At 39.3% G+C, this 19,210-nt stretch overlaps 4 protein-coding genes across 5 annotated transcripts; 3 read left to right on the top strand and 1 right to left on the bottom strand.

Moving 5' to 3' along the window:
* Nucleotides 1-347: 347 nt before the first annotated feature.
* On the top strand, nt 348-2,454 carry LOC108595135 (ceramide glucosyltransferase). Its single transcript, XM_017980298.1, has 2 exons — nt 348-1,679; nt 1,843-2,454. Exons 1-2 carry the CDS (start codon nt 867-869, stop codon nt 2,371-2,373), a joined length of 1,344 nt encoding a protein of 447 aa, XP_017835787.1. The 5' UTR covers nt 348-866; the 3' UTR covers nt 2,374-2,454.
* A 3,207-nt stretch (nt 2,455-5,661) lies between these two features.
* On the bottom strand, nt 5,662-7,941 carry LOC108595088 (mesoderm induction early response protein 1). The gene is made up of 3 exons (XM_017980240.1): nt 7,189-7,941; nt 6,548-7,134; nt 5,662-6,488 (listed from the first exon to the last, which is right to left on the bottom strand). The coding sequence occupies exons 1-3, from the start codon at nt 7,850-7,852 to the stop codon at nt 6,102-6,104; spliced, it is 1,638 nt and encodes a 545-aa protein (XP_017835729.1). The 5' UTR covers nt 7,853-7,941; the 3' UTR covers nt 5,662-6,101.
* A 408-nt stretch (nt 7,942-8,349) lies between these two features.
* On the top strand, nt 8,350-19,174 carry LOC108596484 (lysophospholipid acyltransferase 1). Of its 2 annotated transcripts, XM_017982262.1 has the most exons (8): nt 8,350-8,524; nt 8,585-8,785; nt 16,441-16,664; nt 16,729-16,897; nt 16,957-17,127; nt 17,476-17,823; nt 17,889-18,221; nt 18,293-19,174. In XM_017982262.1, exons 2-8 carry the CDS (start codon nt 8,690-8,692, stop codon nt 19,067-19,069), a joined length of 2,118 nt encoding a protein of 705 aa, XP_017837751.1. In that variant the 5' UTR covers nt 8,350-8,524; nt 8,585-8,689; the 3' UTR covers nt 19,070-19,174. The 2 variants fall into 2 exon arrangements, with proteins under 2 accessions (XP_017837751.1, XP_017837752.1); XM_017982263.1 differs by having other exon boundaries at nt 8,350-8,785.
* On the top strand, nt 12,907-14,891 carry LOC108596488 (rho GTPase-activating protein gacK). Its single transcript, XM_033293230.1, has 3 exons — nt 12,907-13,008; nt 13,071-13,521; nt 14,590-14,891. The coding sequence occupies exons 1-3, from the start codon at nt 12,999-13,001 to the stop codon at nt 14,798-14,800; spliced, it is 672 nt and encodes a 223-aa protein (XP_033149121.1). The 5' UTR covers nt 12,907-12,998; the 3' UTR covers nt 14,801-14,891.
* Nucleotides 19,175-19,210: the final 36 nt, after the last annotated feature.

A 19,210-nucleotide genomic window follows, 5' to 3' on the forward strand; every position in this document is an offset into this window, starting at 1 on the left:
TTGAGAATAAAGTACGGAAATAAATTCACATTATCCCTTCTATTATCAAAACAATGACAAAACATCTAAGCCGACACTTCACACTTTAAGCTAACAAACTTACGGTTGAGTGCAAAAAAGATCATAATGTATTTAATTAATTACAAAATAAGCAATCACTACATTTTTACACGTAAATACAACATAAGTATAGGGGAAACATAAACAAAAACAGATTTTTAAACTGCACTTATTCATCATAACGAGTTGGCAGCACCAAGCTGTTAAACGAACGAATTAACCTGTTCGCATACCCGCTCTATTGAGCTTACTAACTTATCGATATATCGATAGACAGATCGGCGTGCCGACTCATTCGTAAAAGTAAAGAACGACGCGAAGTCAGCGATTAGCAGCAGCAGTAGAAAAATTAAAAGAAATTCCTATGGCGACATAGTATTAAGAATAAGAGAGCCAACAACGCGACCAATTGTTGACTGTGCGCGCGGGGCTTGCTGATGCTGCTGACTCAACTAATAAACGAACAACAAAAGCAGACTGGCATAACGAATACGTGATAAAGATAACGACTGCTGGGCACACAGGCTAGGGCTGGAGCTTACGGATTTGTGTGGTTTGCAGGTGGCCAAGGATCTAATCAAAGAGCGCCGAACAATCGAGGCTTGCAAAACGAACAAATGCATACGAACTAGATTGCTGCGTTGCCCACAAAGCCCCACCACACCCACACACACACACACAGCCGAGCACACACATAAACAGTTTTTACGCACACGCACACTGTGCCTAGACTCAGACTGCGCCACCTACTACACCCACACAAAGGTACAGGCACACACAAACATAGACACAGACAGACAGACAAAATGTCACACTTACCAACGCCGCTGTATGGCTTCGCAATATTTTTTATGATTTTCTGGTTTGGCACTTGGTGCGTGCATCTGATCGCGCTTTGCTATGGCAAATATAAACTGCACAAAAAGTCATGCAAGCTGCCAACAGAGTCCTCACCACTGCCGGGTGTCTCCATACTCAAGCCGCTATTGGGTGTGGATCCCAATCTGCAACACAATCTGGAAACATTTTTCACCATGGATTATCCACTTTACGAGCTGCTCTTTTGTGTCGAAGACAAACACGATCCGGCAATCAAGTTGGTTGAGCAGCTGCTGGACAAATACCCGCAAATAGACGCACAGCTTTTTGTGGGCGGCTCCAATGTGGGCGTTAACCCCAAAATAAACAACATACATCCTGGCTACATGGCGGCGAAATATGACTTTGTCATGATCTCAGACAGTGGCATTAAAATGAAAAATGACACGCTGCTGGACATGGTGCAGAATATGTCGGAACGTCATGCGCTAGTGCATCAAATGCCGTTTACCAGTGATCGCGATGGCTTTCCAGCTACATTCGAGAAGATTTTCTTTGGCACTGTGCAATCGCGAATTTACTTATCAGCCGATGCGCTGGGCATTAATTGCCATACGGGCATGTCTTGTTTGCTGCGCAAGGCAGTCATCGATCAGCTGGGCGGACTACGCAGCTTCGGCTGTTACCTGGCCGAGGATTTCTTTATAGCCAAGCGTGTCACAGAGCTGGGCTGGAAAATGCGCATCTCCAATCAGCCGGCATTGCAGAACAGCGGACTCTGCGACATTGTAAGCTTTCAGGTAAGTGCAGAAAACTCAACTAGCAGTAATTAAAGTTATATAAACTAACGCTTATCGTTCCCGCATAATCAATCGAATCACGCTCGCACTGATTAACGCTGAAATTGCTTGGAAACAAACTTGTCAAAAATAATACAACTTCTTTTATTTCTTTATTTGATAGGCGCGTCTCATACGCTGGGCCAAGCTGCGCGTGGCAATGGTGCCCACGACTATACTACTGGAGCCGCTCTCGGAGTGCATGGTGCTTGGCGCACTGGCCGCTTGGTCTGCTTCGTTGCTGTTTGCCTGGGATACGCTAGTGTTTTTTCTGGTGCACACGCTCTGTTGGTTTCTATCGGACTGGCTGCTGCTCTCCATCGTGCAACATGGCAGCATACCGTTTCACAAATTTGAGTTTGTTATTGGCTGGCTTTTTCGCGAACTTACGAGTCCTTATCTGTTTTTGCACGCGCTCTGGAATCCTGCTATACGCTGGCGTGCGCGCACTTTTAAACTCCACTGGGGTGGCGTTGCCTATGAGCTGCCGCTGCCGCATGCGGGTGACGAGGATGCGCTAACAGCGCCGTTGCAGCCGGCGCCAACGTTAACAACAACATCGCCAGCAACTGGCACGACGCTGAGTACGGGGAAGGGCTTGGGCGTGGGAACGGGGACGCTGCTAGCGACCAAACAACGACTGTTGATCTCGTAGCAGCATCAGCAGTTGCAGCTGTTGCCTAGATTACGTTTTGTTATGTGCGTAACAAGTCAATAAACCGACTGCGTTACCGTTTTTTTTTTTTGCAGTTTATGTTAGTAGTATTATTTACTAACTGCGGTCACCCTCTCCCTTCCCCTTTAGACCTAGTTTAAGCAAACACAAGTGATCGGGCCGCCATAAGCGTGTGCCCCATAACAACAAATCTAACACAGACACTCATCATTCAAGTGTAACTGAAGCCTTAGTTGCACATTTTTGTACATACATACATACACACACACACACATAAGTCTATATATATAGATATATATAGCTTTAGTTTAGTAAATTTAAATTGATTTACTGGAGAGTCGAGATTTAACAAAAAACAAATCAGCTAAATTAGTTAAATTATCTATATGTATTTTGTTGTTGCTATATATTTTTTTTGAAATTATAAATAACAACTATTATTAGTTATTATGTATGTATGTATTTATTATTGCTAAGTTTTGTTTGTTTAATTCTATTCATTTTGTATACTTTGCTCTGCTCTGCTTTGCTCGCTTTTTGTACATAACTATGCCATCGAATAAATTTAATATAATTTAGCACTTATATGCATACCTATGTACATACGTATGTGTATTTGTTATCATTTTGGCAAACAATTACGCTATGTTTCTATTTTGTTATTAATTATTGTTTTCGCTTTTAGTACGTACGCTGTCAAATGAGTCAGCTCCCAATCTGTCTTTCGGCTTCGAAAATTCCATCTGATTCACTTGTTATCATACAACAGACAGTAACTGTTGTAAGCCTATTTAAGGCGTTGGCCCCCCAGGCGTCCATACAACCACTAAGCATACAACACATGTTGTATGCTTAGTGATACAACTTAATGCGAGTTCAAAAGTCGTGTGTATTAATTAAATTATGCTGGGCAAACATGCCACTTAGCAAACTACTATACTATACACATAATAGAGCCCTATCTCTAAACAGTAACTTAAGTATTATGCATAGCAAACATTAAACTATAACTTAATTACTTTATACTACGGCGTTTATGGAATTTTCTCAATGCATACGCAATAACTACAATAAACATTGAGTCATTGAGCGCTCTCGCTCTAGCTTCCTCGCCAGGCCTGAGAGATGCACATGACTCGCGCTTATCTCCCACTAGCAAAAGCAAAAGCGCCAGTGCCAACCCATGCATTGAAAAAAACATAAACTGTATACGACAGAACTACGGACATACAACAACAACAACTATAACTGACATACAGACAAGTATTTATAAATGGCAAGTACTCAAAAGTACAAAGCGATTAACAAGAAAAGCGGCAATGAGATAGGCGGTGAGGAGTGCAAGGTGTAATCTGTTGTTGTGGGCATATCAGTGAGAAAACGAACGCTTTGAGCTCGTTTATTATTATTTTTTTTTTTTGTGGAGAGAGTGCGTGTCCAATGTGGGCCTTAACTTTGAGATTGATAAATAAAAGTATTCGTCTAACTTAGCTCATGTTGCTTATAAATATAAATAGCCTGGGAAAATTTGTGTATTGTTTGATATTTATGAATAAGTCAAGTCATACTAGTCTTAGCTTTAAGCGATAAGATAGCATCACACATAGATTTAAGTGTCTATTCGCAAATATAAATTTTGATTTCATATCAGTGGTCATTAAAATTTAATTTTTACGATATGTACGAGCTACCTTGCTGGCAAGGCTGCCTGACTAGGTTCCATAATATATATGTAATGTTAGTAGATACACTGATTAAACAAAATGATAAAGGGTGCGTATTGCACACATTGTTTAAGCTCTAGGCATTTTTGTTGCTGTGTAAGTCCCCGCATATCTTGACAAAACTAAATTATGAAATGACAAATATATTAATTATTAATTTTTTTAGTTAAATAATGTATGCGATAATGTTTACATACATATACTAGCCACAGTTCCAATTAAATTTTGCAATTATAATATAAAATGTGAATGAGACTTGAGAATGTGTTCACGCATTAATTGTTATTATTTTTTGTGTAACTGTTAACTTCTAAAATTAATGTCTGTGCAATTTTGAGCATTTGTTTGATAGACAACAAATAGAAAACTAGCTAAGTAAACTCCCCAAAAACAAAATGTATTTATTAAGTATTTTCTAAATCAAATTTGTAACTAAGTCTAACGCTAGTCATTAAAATAAACAAGAATTAAACATGACCAATGAATATGCCCATATGTATGTATATTTACACTCAAGCCTAATCAAGCCTTTTTATTTGCTCAACATATTTTCCATATTTATACAACACGTGTTTGGTCAAGGTCTAGGAATTTGTTTACATATTAATTAATATGCAGCAAGTTGATAAGAAGGCATATTTCAATTGTGACTCATGCCAGTGCTGGTGCAGAAATTGTGGATCGGCTGTTCTTCAGAATAAATACGTACGTAGGTGAGTGGCCAAGTAGCGCCATTGGAGTGACGGCAACAAATGTACTCGTAATCATCTAATCAACTGCTATTGGTGTCACAATGTCTGATATGGCATAAATTGGTAAATCCATTAAGCGAAATCTTTATCCGTTAAATTGGCCATTTGCATTATCCATAAATGGTCATCACATATGTATATATATACATAAACATATACATATTTATGTTTATATATGAAATATATAGTGCATTGTTTTCAATGTTAGCCAAGGCAAAGTTCACATAGAATCGCAACCATGTATTGTCGTTTCCGCAAATGCACTATAAATAGCCGACGCTATCTATTATCGTATTGAAATCACAAGCAGCTAAACAAGCATAGATATCTACAGTAGCAAACATAAATCGATAGTAAATACATGTGTCATTTATCTTATACTTGTTGCTTTATAGCAAGCAACTGCATATTGCTTAACTTTAATATTAATAATTAATGCCAACTCCCAGCATCTGGTATGCTTCACTCTATTAAAACGGAGCACTCTGAGTAGAAAAAGAATGCTTAAAGATTTTTCATACAACATTTAGACTTTCTTTTACTTTAGTTTGTGTACACTGAACACTAATTATAAGGAATTTATTCATTGTAGTTTTCAATTAATTTTGATCAGTATATACTATATAAATTAATTCATTTCACACAGTTTATGAATTTTGCTTGAATTATGCACTTATTTTAAAAATAAAGTGTTTACGATTTATAGTTTTAGTGAATGTTTGACGCTTAAATTAATAAAATTACATATTTTCAATTTCTATACCTTAAATTTAATGTGAAATGAATTAATTTAATATACATATAGCCTATTCATTTAAAAATTATCCATTTACATCACTGCTAAGCACACTAATACTAAAAACAATGCACATTTATATTGAACAGTACAATTAGACTTGGAAAAATGTTATTTTCTAATATTACATTGATATATTGTAAGCTACACATCGAGTGTTATGTATGTTTTAATGAATGTTGATTTTCTTCTTTAATACAAATGCCATGAAATTAAAAAACGAAAAAAGCAGCAGCCAACCTTGGAGCCGAAGCGCCTGCGCATTTGGCTCGAATGCGCTGCCGTTGCGCTCTCAACTAAAACCTTTTTACACATACACACAAAGCGTTTGATTAAAGATAACTGAGCTTAGGTAAAAGAGAGGGAGAGAGAGTGTGTGTAAAAGCTCAGCCATCTTAAATCCACGCTTTCTGCTGTGACTAAACATTAACTAACTTATATGCTATCTATGACATTTTCCGTTTGTTCGTTATCCTCGTCTAGAGCTAAGGACGCACTTCGCTTGCGACTTGTGCCTGTGCCCACGCCTGTCATAATGGAATAGTTCTTTATGGGGGTCTTACGTGTGGCAGGGTCCAGCATAGTATCGGCGACATTATTATTCCCATTACTACTGTTGCTCGAGTGCGGAGAACAGCTTCCAAATGGATGGCCATTACCATTACCGTTGCCGTTACCATTGCCAGCACGCTCGACGCCTTCATTAAGAAACACATCCATGTGATCGATAGTATCGTTGAGCAAAAAGCTTTGATCCCGTCGCTCGCTCTTCTTCCACAGGTAATAGAACTGCACCAGTTCGCGCATAGTTCTTGTGCGCACCTGAAATTAGCAGTAGGAGGAGCATTTTAGGCGTTGCTTGGTGATGGCTCTGCCTTTACCTGATGCTGCCTGATTTGGTAAAAGTCCTTGCCAAATTTATGTATGCCTTCCTCGAATTTCTGGCATTCCTCCTCAGACCACCTGCTCATGGTATCACTCAAGGGAAGTACATTCATGCGTTTGCGTCGCAGAGCTTCCTTGAAATCATAGCCACACTGCACGAGCAAGTGCAGAGCCTGCTCGTTGTCCTTGACAACGGCATCCCTATCGCTGTTGGGCGGCACAACTGGAACCAAAACAGTTGCAGATTCCGCTGGCATCGTTGTGGAATCTACGACAGGCGGCAACTCTTCCATTTCCGCACGCTCTTGACTTTCAGCGTTGGCCTCATCTAAGACCTTTGTCTCTTGTATCTTGGCTAAATATTCTTCCACTTCGCGTTCGGACACCTGGCTAGGTGCCCAAATAAGCTGATCTTCATTCTCATAGGGTAGTATGTCGCCATATTGCGAAAGTCCATCGGGTATATCCGCTTGGTATTCAACGCCCACCATTATTATTTTGCGTGTATCATCCAAATCTGAATCGCTGTCTTCATCCTCCTCCTCGACTTCAACTTGCTCCAAGAGCGTTTGCAGCGGTGTAACTGCAATATAACATTAATAGTAAAATAGTTTAATGTATGATTCTCTTTACATACAACTTTCCGCCTCCAATTGTTCCGTTGATTGCTCCGGACAACGATTAAAAGATTCATCGGGATATAAATCCATTAGGTGCGATCGACGTTTGCTGTTCAAATCTGCAGGCAATCCTTCATTAAATTCATCTGTCAACTGCGAGGACACGCAGCTATCTATGTCATCCTGTTGCTCCTCAGCTTCCGTACATCTTGCCATGCTCTCAGCCGAGGTGCAAGGTGTGTCTTCCAACTCCTTTGATACACCTGGTTGTGCCCGTTTGCGTCGCCGCCTCGAGCTACTACTGCCGCCAGTAGGCTTAAAGCCGCCAGCAGCCGCAGCAGAGGATGTCGATGCAAATTCTGCATACTTGGCCAATAGTTCCTCAATGGGCATTTCGCTTTCCTCGCGCAATGTGGCGATTTCATCATCTGGGTTATGTGCCTCCATATCGGCCAGTGCCTCTTCTTCATTCAAAGTGGCTTCATCATCAAAGTCGTTTACCATCATATCAATGGTGGGCTCAAAAGTTGTGTCTGCTACAGAAGTTGGTGACATTGGCCCTGGTGGCGGCTGATGAGTAGTGCTGCTGCAGCTACTGTCTGCTCCATAGCTTATTGCAGGGGATTTGCGACGTTCGCGCTTTGTTGGCGATATTGTTAGTTCGCGTCCACGTCCCGCCATTGCAAACAGTAAAAAGTACAACAAATAAAAATAACGCAGCAAATATGCGAGTATTATCCAGAATGATTTTGTGCGAGCAGTGCAGAGCAGTATCGATGCCTACTTTATCCGAACTTATTGGCGAGAGGGTATCGGGCAAATAGTGAATGTATCAATGATTATTTTGTCAGCCCTATTATTTTACACATCACTAATTAGTTAAATAGTTTGAGGGTCTTAAGAGTGAGAAATAATTTAGCTTGGAAACACAACGGTTTGAAATTATGTTTCGTTCTGTTTTCCCATTGTAATTGTATATTAAGCTTAAATAAAATGGTCAGGGACCATAATATGCACGTAAAAATATTACTTTTACGAAACTTAAACTTTTTGCTACATTGCGCTTTTCATGCTTTTTCAACACTGCGCGTACCGAACGAATACTGATATGTTATCGGAATTAACGACTATTTTGTCAGCCCTGGTTGAATGTTAAAAAGTATTTGTTTTTGTTGTCATTGTTTTGCCGTCGAGAAAGATACACACGAAAATAGAACTTCCAAATTATTGCACAAATTAAAAGTCTTACCAACGCATTATCATAGCCCCCGCATTATAAAAAAAAACGGGCTGGGCGCGGCGTGTACGTAATAGCGTGTTAAAACGCTGCTGTTTATCAGTGAAGTGAATGAAGTGAGAATTAATTTTATAAGAATTTCCATTTTGACGCAGCGGCGTTTCCTTTATACGCAGCAAATTAATCATATTTAAATTAAATGCACAAAGATTAAAAGCCAAATTTTATGGACAATTTTGTACAAATGAAGCAATAAGGGAGTTCCAACAAATTAGCACAAAATGCTCGAATCGCCCAAATTTGTCGAGAATGATTTATACGATGGCAGCAGGATGTTCACCTGGGTGGCGGACGCGGTTGGCCTATCCGTGGACTTGGTAAGTGACACAGTTATGGAAACAGATAAATAGGATTAAAAATTAAATCGACTGCAGTAACCAAAGCGGTAATGTAAGCGCATACAAACAATTTTATTCTAACATATCAAGGATTGTCCAAGTTTATGTGTGTGTGTGTAGGTGCGCGCACGTGTATACAAATGTGTATAGTGTCATACATATTGCAGTGAAGGCTAAACGCCTGCTATTTTCATACATACCTGCAATAAAAGTGCCCTCCATTCTTTTTACTCCTCTGCTAGCTGATGTCAAGTACAAACTTTAAAAAGTTTCCATTGTATGGCTTATTTGGCAACTAATCGAATTCGCTGAACTTTGCTCCCACACAGTCACATATACATACATTCATACATACATGCATACCTGCTCTATAAAATGTAAATGTTCTATTTGCTAAGCGCAAAAAGCGTTTATATTATACTAAGTTTTGTTACAAAATTATTGTGGTGCCGTCATTAACCCAAGTGCCTATATAATATTATTTTTATTTGCGCTACACTAGTTTAGAACGACACGTGTATTGCGTTTTCTTTTATTTTCGTAAGATTTAAATAAGCTTGTGTAATTGAATGCTGTGGGTGCGAATTAATCGCGGGCACTTAACGGCACCAGTCAATTGAATCAACACAAGCAGTCCGCTTGCACTCTTCACCCTCTCTTTCGCCTATACTGCACTAGAACAAGAGAGGAGCAAGGCTAAGCTTTATGCTTTTAGAAAAACGGCGTGCAATCCTTTTCAAGTGTTGTGCTTACAAGCAAATTCTCTGAAGAATAAAACACAGCTGTTTACTTTTGCGATGATCTAATACATACAATGCATATGTATTTTGTATGTCGTCATGTAAATAAATATGCACATGCTTCAAATTGTTTAAATAATATTAAAAAAAAATACAACAATAGGCGCATGTTTTAGCTTCTTATTACTGTAGTGAAGTAAATTTGAATTTTAAATACTAGCTTTTGTTTGTAAACAAACTTACCAAACAACAGCTGGGTGTGAGCGTAAAGATGTGTGTGTATGTGAAGCATGTCAGTGACTCAGTAGACCATTGCTCATGCACACAGGGTGTCTCAAAGCTATGAAATAGTTAATTGGAAGGCACACGGCTATTTTCTACGTGTGACACATTAACAAATATTGAAGAAGGCCGCTTGTGTGTATTTGTAGGTGTTACAAACATATTAATTTGATTATATAAATTGTTTTGAAGGTTATTAGACATCCACATGTACATAATTGTTTTGCCCAAAAATTTTACAGTTGCGCTGCAAAAATATTTGTGTGTATTTGTGTGTGACTGCTTTGAGAGTGCTAATTTATAAACAGCCGGCAATAAACAGCCAATGGCTATTACGTTTCTCTCTCGCTCTGCAGCTCTTTGCTTAAGTCTTTTGCTTATAAAAAATATTAACAAATTTTGAAATCATTTTTATTTACGCCGCACAGTCACAAAGTGCGCAGCAATTGAGCAAAGAATACATGTAATGCCAAAATAATATGGAAATGTTGAAATCTGGCAAACCAGTTGCGCCTTTTATATATACACCTGTGTGTGTGTGTGTGTGTATTAGAGAGCGCCAAAGCGTGTATTTGTGTATGTGTGAGAGAGCGTCCAATTGTTGCTCTATCACTTGCCATTTCTTTTGGCATACGAAATGTTATTTTATGCATAAATTACATATATTAAATTATCATTAGTGTGACCTTGCGCTATGCGAGTTTCTTGTTTGTTTGAGACTATGTGAGAGGGAGAGTTAGCATATAACGGCTGTTTGCTGTTAAGCTGACATATCTTCTGTCAGCTGTTGCGACCGATTGACCGATTTGAAATTCTCTTTGAAAATTACGTAATAATTTCTTATTTGGTCTACTTGAGTGCAACTTTTTATATTTAAACTTTTTCGTTATAAATAAGTTAACAATGTTGAATGCCAAGTTTTTGATTTTATGTGTTTTAGATATAAATTATCCAAAGCGTATACCGCTTGCAGTTTGCTTTACTTGTTGCTTTGTGTTTTTGTTTATCACGCGTATTCACAGCACATTTTGTGTTGCTTTCATTGTTTTATGACTATTTATAGCTATCACGCCACTTTTTGGTGCGCAGTGTAGTGTATATTTTTTTTGGCAATTTAAAATCCCCCCTTGTCACATAGAACATACATAGGTGTCTATAATTTAATTAAATGATTAATGGCTTATACATACACACATATGTGCAATAAGCAAATAAAACTGTGCGACTCTCTAAAGTGATTGATTGTTGCAGTTTATTGGCAACAAACACACAACAGTCTAGCAATTTAAGAGATTTCTTTCGCATGTGAGTTAAAGCTGCTAAAAACTGCTTTTATGCGCTTTCGCAAACAATGGAGCCAACGAGCATGTGTAAAGGAATAAGCGACAAAAACAATCTTGCAGTTTACATTGTTGTTATGCAGCGGCGAGGCTTATCTGTCATCTGACTTACAAAACAATGCTGCCACAAGTGCTACGTGGGCCTTAAGTCCTTGTCATGAAAGACCCTACTCTACTATCAGCCTAGAAAAGAACTTATTTCATATATTTTGTTGGTATCAATTAAACTTGGTTTTAAAACAATATAAATTTAACATTGATTCCCTGCTGCATTAAATTTTCACTTGGTCAATTTTAATTTCAATGCCAGTGCGTTACCTCTGCTTCGATTCAACTAAATTCAAGGCAAAGAGACCTGTTTCGAACTGCAGACCCATATATACATACATATATGTAACTACAAATGTATATAATGAGAGGGCTTACCATGATGTAAGTGTACTCTAAAAACAAAGGTCTTGGGGCCTTGATATAGCTCAGCTCAAGCGGCAGACAACTTCCTTCCGTGTACTTGACTCACAAGACATGTAATTTGTTGTCCACTTTTGTGGTGGCATGCAACTTATAAGCATATGTTCACTGTTATGAAATATCTTGCGGAACGAAAAAAAAAGCTTGGCTAAAATCGGAATTCTTTGACTTTTGCTTTCATTAACAACTCTACTAAAAACAAAGCAAAACTGGTTATTCGACTTGTGCTTGTATTGCGTTAGAAGCGATTTCTGTCTGGCAAGATTTGTTTGTTAGCCAACTATAAATGTGGCAACAAACATTGCCAGAGTATATTTTTAAGAGCACAAATAGGCTATTATAAACATAATATATATATGTATAAACATAATATAATTAATATTGTCAGCTGTCATTTAATTTGTTTCTATATATGATTTGTTTCTATATGATTATCATTCAGTGTATAAGATTTTTAATATACATAAAATTCAATAAATTTTTAATTAAATTATGTCAAAAATTGTGACAAATTTGGTTAATTAAAGTTTATATTTGGTTTATAAATGGTTTGAAAATAATTTTTTAAGTTACATTATTCATTATAGAAATAAGAAGATTTTGCTTTTAATAATTTCTATTATACTTGGGTAATATATTTATGAGACATTATTAAAGGCTGTTTAATTAGGGTATAAACTCCTTTATTTATTTAGATCTTGCCTATTGATAGAGTTCTTTAGTTGTTTTTTTTTTTTTTTTTTTCAATTTCACAGCAAATTTAAAAAAATCCAAATAAATAAATTCGTTTTTCTAATTATTATTATCTGTACAATTACAAATAGCATAATTAAATAGTCATGCATCATTAAATTTCAAAATTGGTCAATTGAATTCCCTTCTCATTAAATTCATATACAAAATTTCCATCTCGACGATTCTTGCTATACTAATTTCGCTTATTGTTAGACATTTATGTATCCTCCATACATAAATATGTATTGATGAACTATTTAGATCAAGTAATAGATAACACCTTATGCATTCATGTCGGTGCAGTTGTACTCGTTTCAAACTTGTGACTGCATTATTGTTATTAACATGTACTGTCAACCCGCGAGAAACATCTTGTTTTTTAACTTTGGGTTGCTAGGCATCGGCATAATGCTGCACTTAACCAAATTATTGAAGCAAGCGATAGTTGTCGTCTGTTGTTTATGGTGTAAGTACTTCACTTAGAGTTTCCTATTATCATCGCCATGTGTGGGCAGCATGTATAAAAGCGAGTGATGGTGGTCCAGCTAGTGCAATTAGGAACCGAAAGTGGTAAAGTAACCTCAGACAGTTAGTTATCCTTTCGAGCAGGCCACTATAAACCTAATGAAGCTTCGTAAGTTGCGTCTTAAATTCTCAGCAAAATGCAGCAGTTACATTTTGGAGTTATCCTTGCAGTTAATATCTTGCTTGTGGCCCTTGTGGCAATCTCTGCCGCCGGACCCACGTGGGCTGAAAAGCGTCAGTTACTCCCCAGCTGTGAGAGCCTAGCCGAGGGATCCCTTGTCGCTGATCCTGCAAGATGTGCCGGCTACTATGCCTGCTCCCGTGACAGACCTGTGCATCACAGTTGTCGTCTGGGTCAGTTCTTTGACGACGACAGCAAGTCCTGCCGTGCTGCCAATTTAGTCCATTGTGTGAATTTCAAGGGATTAGCTTTGCGCGCGTCCTCTGACGCTGATATAAAAGGCCATGATTCTCAAGAACCATGCGAAACTACAACTCCACCTTGCACTGTAACTCCACCGTGTACAATAACTCCACCGTGCACAAGAACCCCGCCTAGTCCCTCTGAGACAACCACATGCTCGACAACCACATGTACGACAACAACATGCACGACAACAACATGCTCGACAACCACATGTACGACAACAACATGCACGACAACAACATGCTCGACAAACTACCACATGTTCCACGACAACAACATGCTCGACAACCACATGCTCGACAACCACATGCTCAACAACAACATGCTCGACAACCACATGTACGACAACAACATGTACGACAACAACATGCTCGACAACCACATGTACGACAACAACATGACGACAAGAACAACACCTGTGAAAAACTACCACCATGTTCCACACAACAACATGCTCGAACAACCACAATGCCCGCACCACATGCTCAACAACACGAGCTCAACACAACATGCTCGACAACCACATGTACGACAACAACATGACAACCACATGCTCGACAACCACATGTACGACAACAACATGCCTCGACAACCACATGTACGACAACAACATGACGACAACAACATGTCTCGACAACCACATGCTCGACAACCACATGTACGACAACAACATGCACGACACAACACCCTGTGAAACTACCACATGTTCCACGACAACAACATGCTCGACAACCACAGCACGACAACAACATGCCTCGACAACAACATGCCTCGAACCACTACATGTACGGACAACACATGCTCAACACAACATGCTCGACAACGCACATTACACAAACAACATGCACGACAACAAATGTACGACAACAACATCTCCACAACCACATGCGCGACAAACCACATGTAGACACAAATGTACGACAACAACATGCTCGACCACTACATGTACCACAACAACATGCACGACAACAACATGCTCGACAACCACATGTACGACAACAACATGTACGACAACAACATGTACGACAACAACATGCTCCACAACCACATGCTCGACAACCACATGTACGACAAAACATGCACGACAACCACACCGTGAAACTACCCAACATGTTCTATCGACGAACAACAATGTCGACAACAACCATGTACAACAGCAAATGCTCGACAACTACATGACCACGACAAACAGCAACGACAAACATGCTCGACAACCACATGCTCGACAACCACATGTACGACAACAACATGCACGACAACAACAACCTGCACTACTACAAAAGAGCCTTGCGGTCGTACCACAACACCACCCTGTGAAACTACCACATGTTCCACGACAACAACATGCACGACAACAACATGTACGACAACCAACATGCTCGACAACCACATGCTCGACAACCACATGTACGACAACAACATGTACGACAACCACATGTACGACAACCACATGCTCGACAACAACACCCTGTGAAACTACCACATGTTCCACGACAACAACATGTACAACAACAACTGCATCCCCAAAGAAAGAGATTAGTCAGCTGAAGATCGTTATTAGTACCTCAAGCAACGATTGTGCTAATAGAGCCGACGGTCTGTTCTTGCAGGACTCGAAGCATTGCCGACGATTCTACGAGTGCCGCGGTGGCAATCGTGTTGTGCGCCGATGCAAATCAGGCAGCTGGTTCGACATTGAAGCCGGCAAATGCCGCCGTCGCAATCTGGTTCTGAACTGCCCGGCAAAGCGTAATTAAAACGATTCAAGATGAAGCCCCCTAAAGTCCTTTGTGTATCAAGCATCTAGCCAAAATCTAACCAATTAATAATAATAAATAATTGCTGCATATATATATTTTGTCGCTATTTCTCTCTAACAATAAATAGCCTTGACAGTAAGTGGACGATAACCTTTGAGGGGGGTGCAGTATAAACAAATCAACTTGAGATTAGCTGTTGCTCTATTTACTTCAATACAAATGTTATAATGCAAAACTGCAAGTCATTCAACCTATCTTAAAGTGATTACTATATTTATACGCAATTATCAGTGTGCAAGTATTGTTGTAAATACTTGATAGTCATTTTTAGCCAGACACTGAGACATGAATGTAAATAATTTGCACTGATTTTCTTTATCAAAGTTTAAATAGCGCACATGTCTGTAAAGCTTTTCTTTTTCTTTATTTTTTTCATTGTAAGTTAACTTTTGGTCTTTTGATGATAACATATCAGACTTAATTGTATTTACAATACGTTTTTGTTGATGTTCTCATTTTTGGACGGGGCCTTTGCCTTATCAGCCTTAATGTTGTCTAATCAGTTTGCAAAGTAAAGCGTAACTTGCAAACATGCTTTAAATATTTCTTTTTGGGGGTAAACTCTGATGAAATGCTATTCGTATGCATATTATATGTACTCTATGCATTGAGGTTAGTCAATGCCGTAGCGTTTTATGGTATAAGCAACAAATAGAAGCCACATAAATTTGCAATTAGCTGACTAATGTGGGGCAAATATATCGTACGGCAAAGTGCTGTTGCTGCTGCTTGTAATTAAAATAAAATTTATAAATACACACATGTTTGTATATTATATAATTTATATGAAATTCGTTGAGAAAAGGGTTTTCTGCATTTGTCAAACGATGGTCAAGGCCAGTTCATTTGTGTACATTGATCAGAACGCGTGATTCTGATTTGTAATCATGATCAAGAGCAGTGCACACAGCAGCTGCAACTTTGAGTATATATGCATGCAAATACTTATAAATAAATGCACACTTACGTTTATAAGCAAATATACATACAAGACTACAATATACATATGTATATATCGATCAGTTATAGCAATTGTAACTTAAGTTGCTTGTGTGAGAATCTACGATCGCTTGATTGTCCATAAATGATATAACAAACAAGTTGCCTAGCTGGTAACGATGATATTGCAACAAATTGTAGTTTATAGGAATATAAAATAATACTTGTGCTGTTATGGTTATGACAATATGCCAGAGTTTTTATTATAAATAGTATTTTCTCTTTAAATGCAGAATCTCAACTAAAATAATGCTAACTCTATTTCACCTGCACCATTTGTTGCCTTCCATTCTAGGTCAACTTTCTGATTTGCCAAATATCAGCCCTCTTTCTGGCCTCGCTCTTCCGCTCGCTGCTGCATCCATCGAAAGTGTCCTGCGGAGTGCGCCACACAGTCGCGTTATCGCTAGGTCTGGCCTTTGGCTATTTCATCTTTGGACAGCAGGCAATACACATTGCCGGATTACCAGCAATATGTTATATAGTCATACGCACACAGCATCCGCGTATTGTGCAAAGGTGGGTCTCAATTGAAATGCATTTTGGTAGACAACTAAAACTTTATTTTACTTTATCGATACAGAAGCGTTTTGCTGGTGGCCATGGGCTATTTGCTATGCGTACATTTGATGCGTCAGCTTTATGACTACGGCTCCTATGCGCTGGACATAACCGGACCATTGATGATCATCACACAAAAGGTGACGAGCCTGGCGTTTAGCATACATGATGGCTTTGTGCGCAAGGATGAGGTATGCAAATTTCCCTTAGTTTGTTGTCTCCAAGCTAATATTGATTGTTTGATTGACAGGAGCTGACAAAGGCGCAGCAATATCATGCCATTAGAAAGATACCCTCAGCATTGGAATACTTTTCATATGTGTGGCATTTTCAAAGTCTAATGGCCGGCCCACTGGTATTCTACAAGGACTATATTGAATTTGTGGAGGGCTACAATCTGTTAAAGCGTCCGCCAACCAATGTAAGTGGCGCATTGAAAATCGGGTGGTCGGGTGGCAAGCGGGAGTGCTTGCTAAGTGATTATGCGGCTTACCTGCATAAGAGTAGCTGCAGTGATTTCATCAGCCGTCTGTCGGCCACCCCCACCTTGACACAACCTTAAATAACCTACATTGTGAATTCAATTTCTAATGGTTTTTATACACTTTGACATTCACAAATTGGAAGGGGGGTATTTTACAATTTGTGCAAAAGTATGCAACTGTTTTGCTAAGACTGTTTTTTCAAAGTGTATATTAAACTCAAATGCATTCTCACTTGGCGAGTTAATTCTTATGATTGTTCGATATCTTCTTTTGTTCCTTTGCAGGCCACACTGGACAATGGCAAAACGGAATTAATTGTAGAGCCATCGCCAACGAAAACAGTAATACGCAAAGTGATTGGCAGCTTGGTTTGCGCTTTCATTTTCATGAAGTTTGTCAAAATGTATCCCGTGAAGAATATGAAAGAGGATGAGTTTATCAATGATACTAGAATGGCTTATAAGTTTTGGTATGCCATGATGGCAACCACCTGCATACGTTTTAAGTATTATCATGCCTGGCTTCTGGCCGACGCTATATGCAATAACTCAGGCTTAGGTTTCAGTGGCTATGACAAGGATGGCAATGCCAAATGGGATTTAATATCCAACATTAACGTGCTGTCCTTTGAGGTAAGTACATTGGAATTCCTTAAAGATCTATGTATCTCTAATTTCATTTTTTTTAACCTCAACAGTTCGCCTCTAATATGCGCGATGCTATAAACAATTGGAACATTGGCACCAATCGCTGGCTCCGCACCCTTGTATATGAGCGTGTGCCCAAGCAATATGGCACATTGCTCACATTTGCACTGAGCGCAGTCTGGCATGGCTTCTATCCGGGCTACTATCTCACCTTTGCCACCGGCGCTGTTATAGTCACAGCAGGGCGCAGCGCACGTCGCATGTTCCGCCATCGCTTCCAAAGCACACAATTTACGCGCATGTTCTACGACATACTTACTATCATTACCACTCGCATTGTGATGGGCTACGCAACATTCCCATTCGTTTTGCTTGAATTTATGGTTAGTATTTGACTTAACATTCACACATGTATGCGCTTGATTTTACGATTATTTTTTGTTTTAATTTTTAGGCCAGCATCAAATTGTACCTGAGATTTTTTTTGTGCCTTCACCTCATTTCACTTGTGGCCATATTTATTTTACCACGCTTCATTAAAGGCGAGCGCGGCTCACGTTCGCAACATCGTCAATCCGCTGGCAGTGAGCAAGTCAATTCGACTGCTATAGAATCGCAGGCGCTAGCACATGGCGCTGATCTCAAGACAGCGCAGAAGCAGCAGCCAGAACAATTGGAACAAAAATTAGCAGAGGACCAGCAGCAGCAGCAGCAGCAGCTGGATGAACCACATACTCCACCCAACATAATACTTACACCACGTCCACAACCTCAGCAGCCATCACCTTCAAGCCCAAAGCCACTAAGCCAGCCTTGCCCAAGGGATGCAGTTAGCGTGCCACATGATCAATGCGAAATGGATCAGTTGTCCAGCAAGTTGAAGGAGAAAATTGAAGCGGAAACCAAAAATATTGAGGAATTTATTGATAAGACTGTTACCGAAACTGTTAGCGGCATTGTCGAGTTCAAAAACGACCTAATGCGTGACATCGAGTTTCCCAAACTAAAGCTGCCTGCTGGTAGCGGTGCTGCCAATTTGGTAGATGCCGCCGCTGCGGGTTTGCGCAAACGTAACATATCCACAGTACATGACAACAATGCTGGCGCTACCAATGGTTGCGTACAGGAGGAAGACAGTGCTGCGTTTCTAAAGAAGGAAATTGAGGTTATAAATGCTGTCGTGCAACAGTCGGTGGTGCCAGCGGTGCTAAGCAATGGCCATGCCAAATAGTAGCTGGACAATGAATACAATAAACAGCAGCTGCAACTAATGAACGATGAACAACTGCGAAGCATCGCAATAGCACATACAACATGTAACAAAAACGCACAGACACATATACACATAAATTATAGTTTAATTTAATATGCC

This window comes from Drosophila busckii, chromosome 2R, assembly GCF_011750605.1.
Source record: "Drosophila busckii strain San Diego stock center, stock number 13000-0081.31 chromosome 2R, ASM1175060v1, whole genome shotgun sequence".
NCBI lineage: Eukaryota > Metazoa > Arthropoda > Insecta > Diptera > Drosophilidae > Drosophila > Drosophila busckii.

Coding starts and splice junctions, on each gene's coding strand:
- LOC108595135 (XM_017980298.1), top strand. CDS start 867: ATGTCACACTTACCAACGCCGCTGTATGGCTTCGCAATATTTTTTATG. Junction 1,680..1,842: donor GCGACATTGTAAGCTTTCAG/GTAAGTGCAGAA, acceptor TTTATTTGATAG/GCGCGTCTCATACGCTGGGC.
- LOC108595088 (XM_017980240.1), bottom strand. CDS start 7,852: ATGGCGGGACGTGGACGCGAACTAACAATATCGCCAACAAAGCGCGAA. Junction 7,135..7,188: donor ACAATTGGAGGCGGAAAGTT/GTATGTAAAGAG, acceptor GTTATATTGCAG/TTACACCGCTGCAAACGCTC. Junction 6,489..6,547: donor ACCAAATCAGGCAGCATCAG/GTAAAGGCAGAG, acceptor TGCTAATTTCAG/GTGCGCACAAGAACTATGCG.
- LOC108596484 (XM_017982263.1), top strand. CDS start 8,690: ATGCTCGAATCGCCCAAATTTGTCGAGAATGATTTATACGATGGCAGC. Junction 17,824..17,888: donor TTAACGTGCTGTCCTTTGAG/GTAAGTACATTG, acceptor TAACCTCAACAG/TTCGCCTCTAATATGCGCGA. Junction 18,222..18,292: donor TCGTTTTGCTTGAATTTATG/GTTAGTATTTGA, acceptor TTTAATTTTTAG/GCCAGCATCAAATTGTACCT.
- LOC108596488 (XM_033293230.1), top strand. Junction 13,522..14,589: donor ACAACATGCACGACAACAAC/ATGCTCGACAAC, acceptor CACGACAACAAC/AACCTGCACTACTACAAAAG.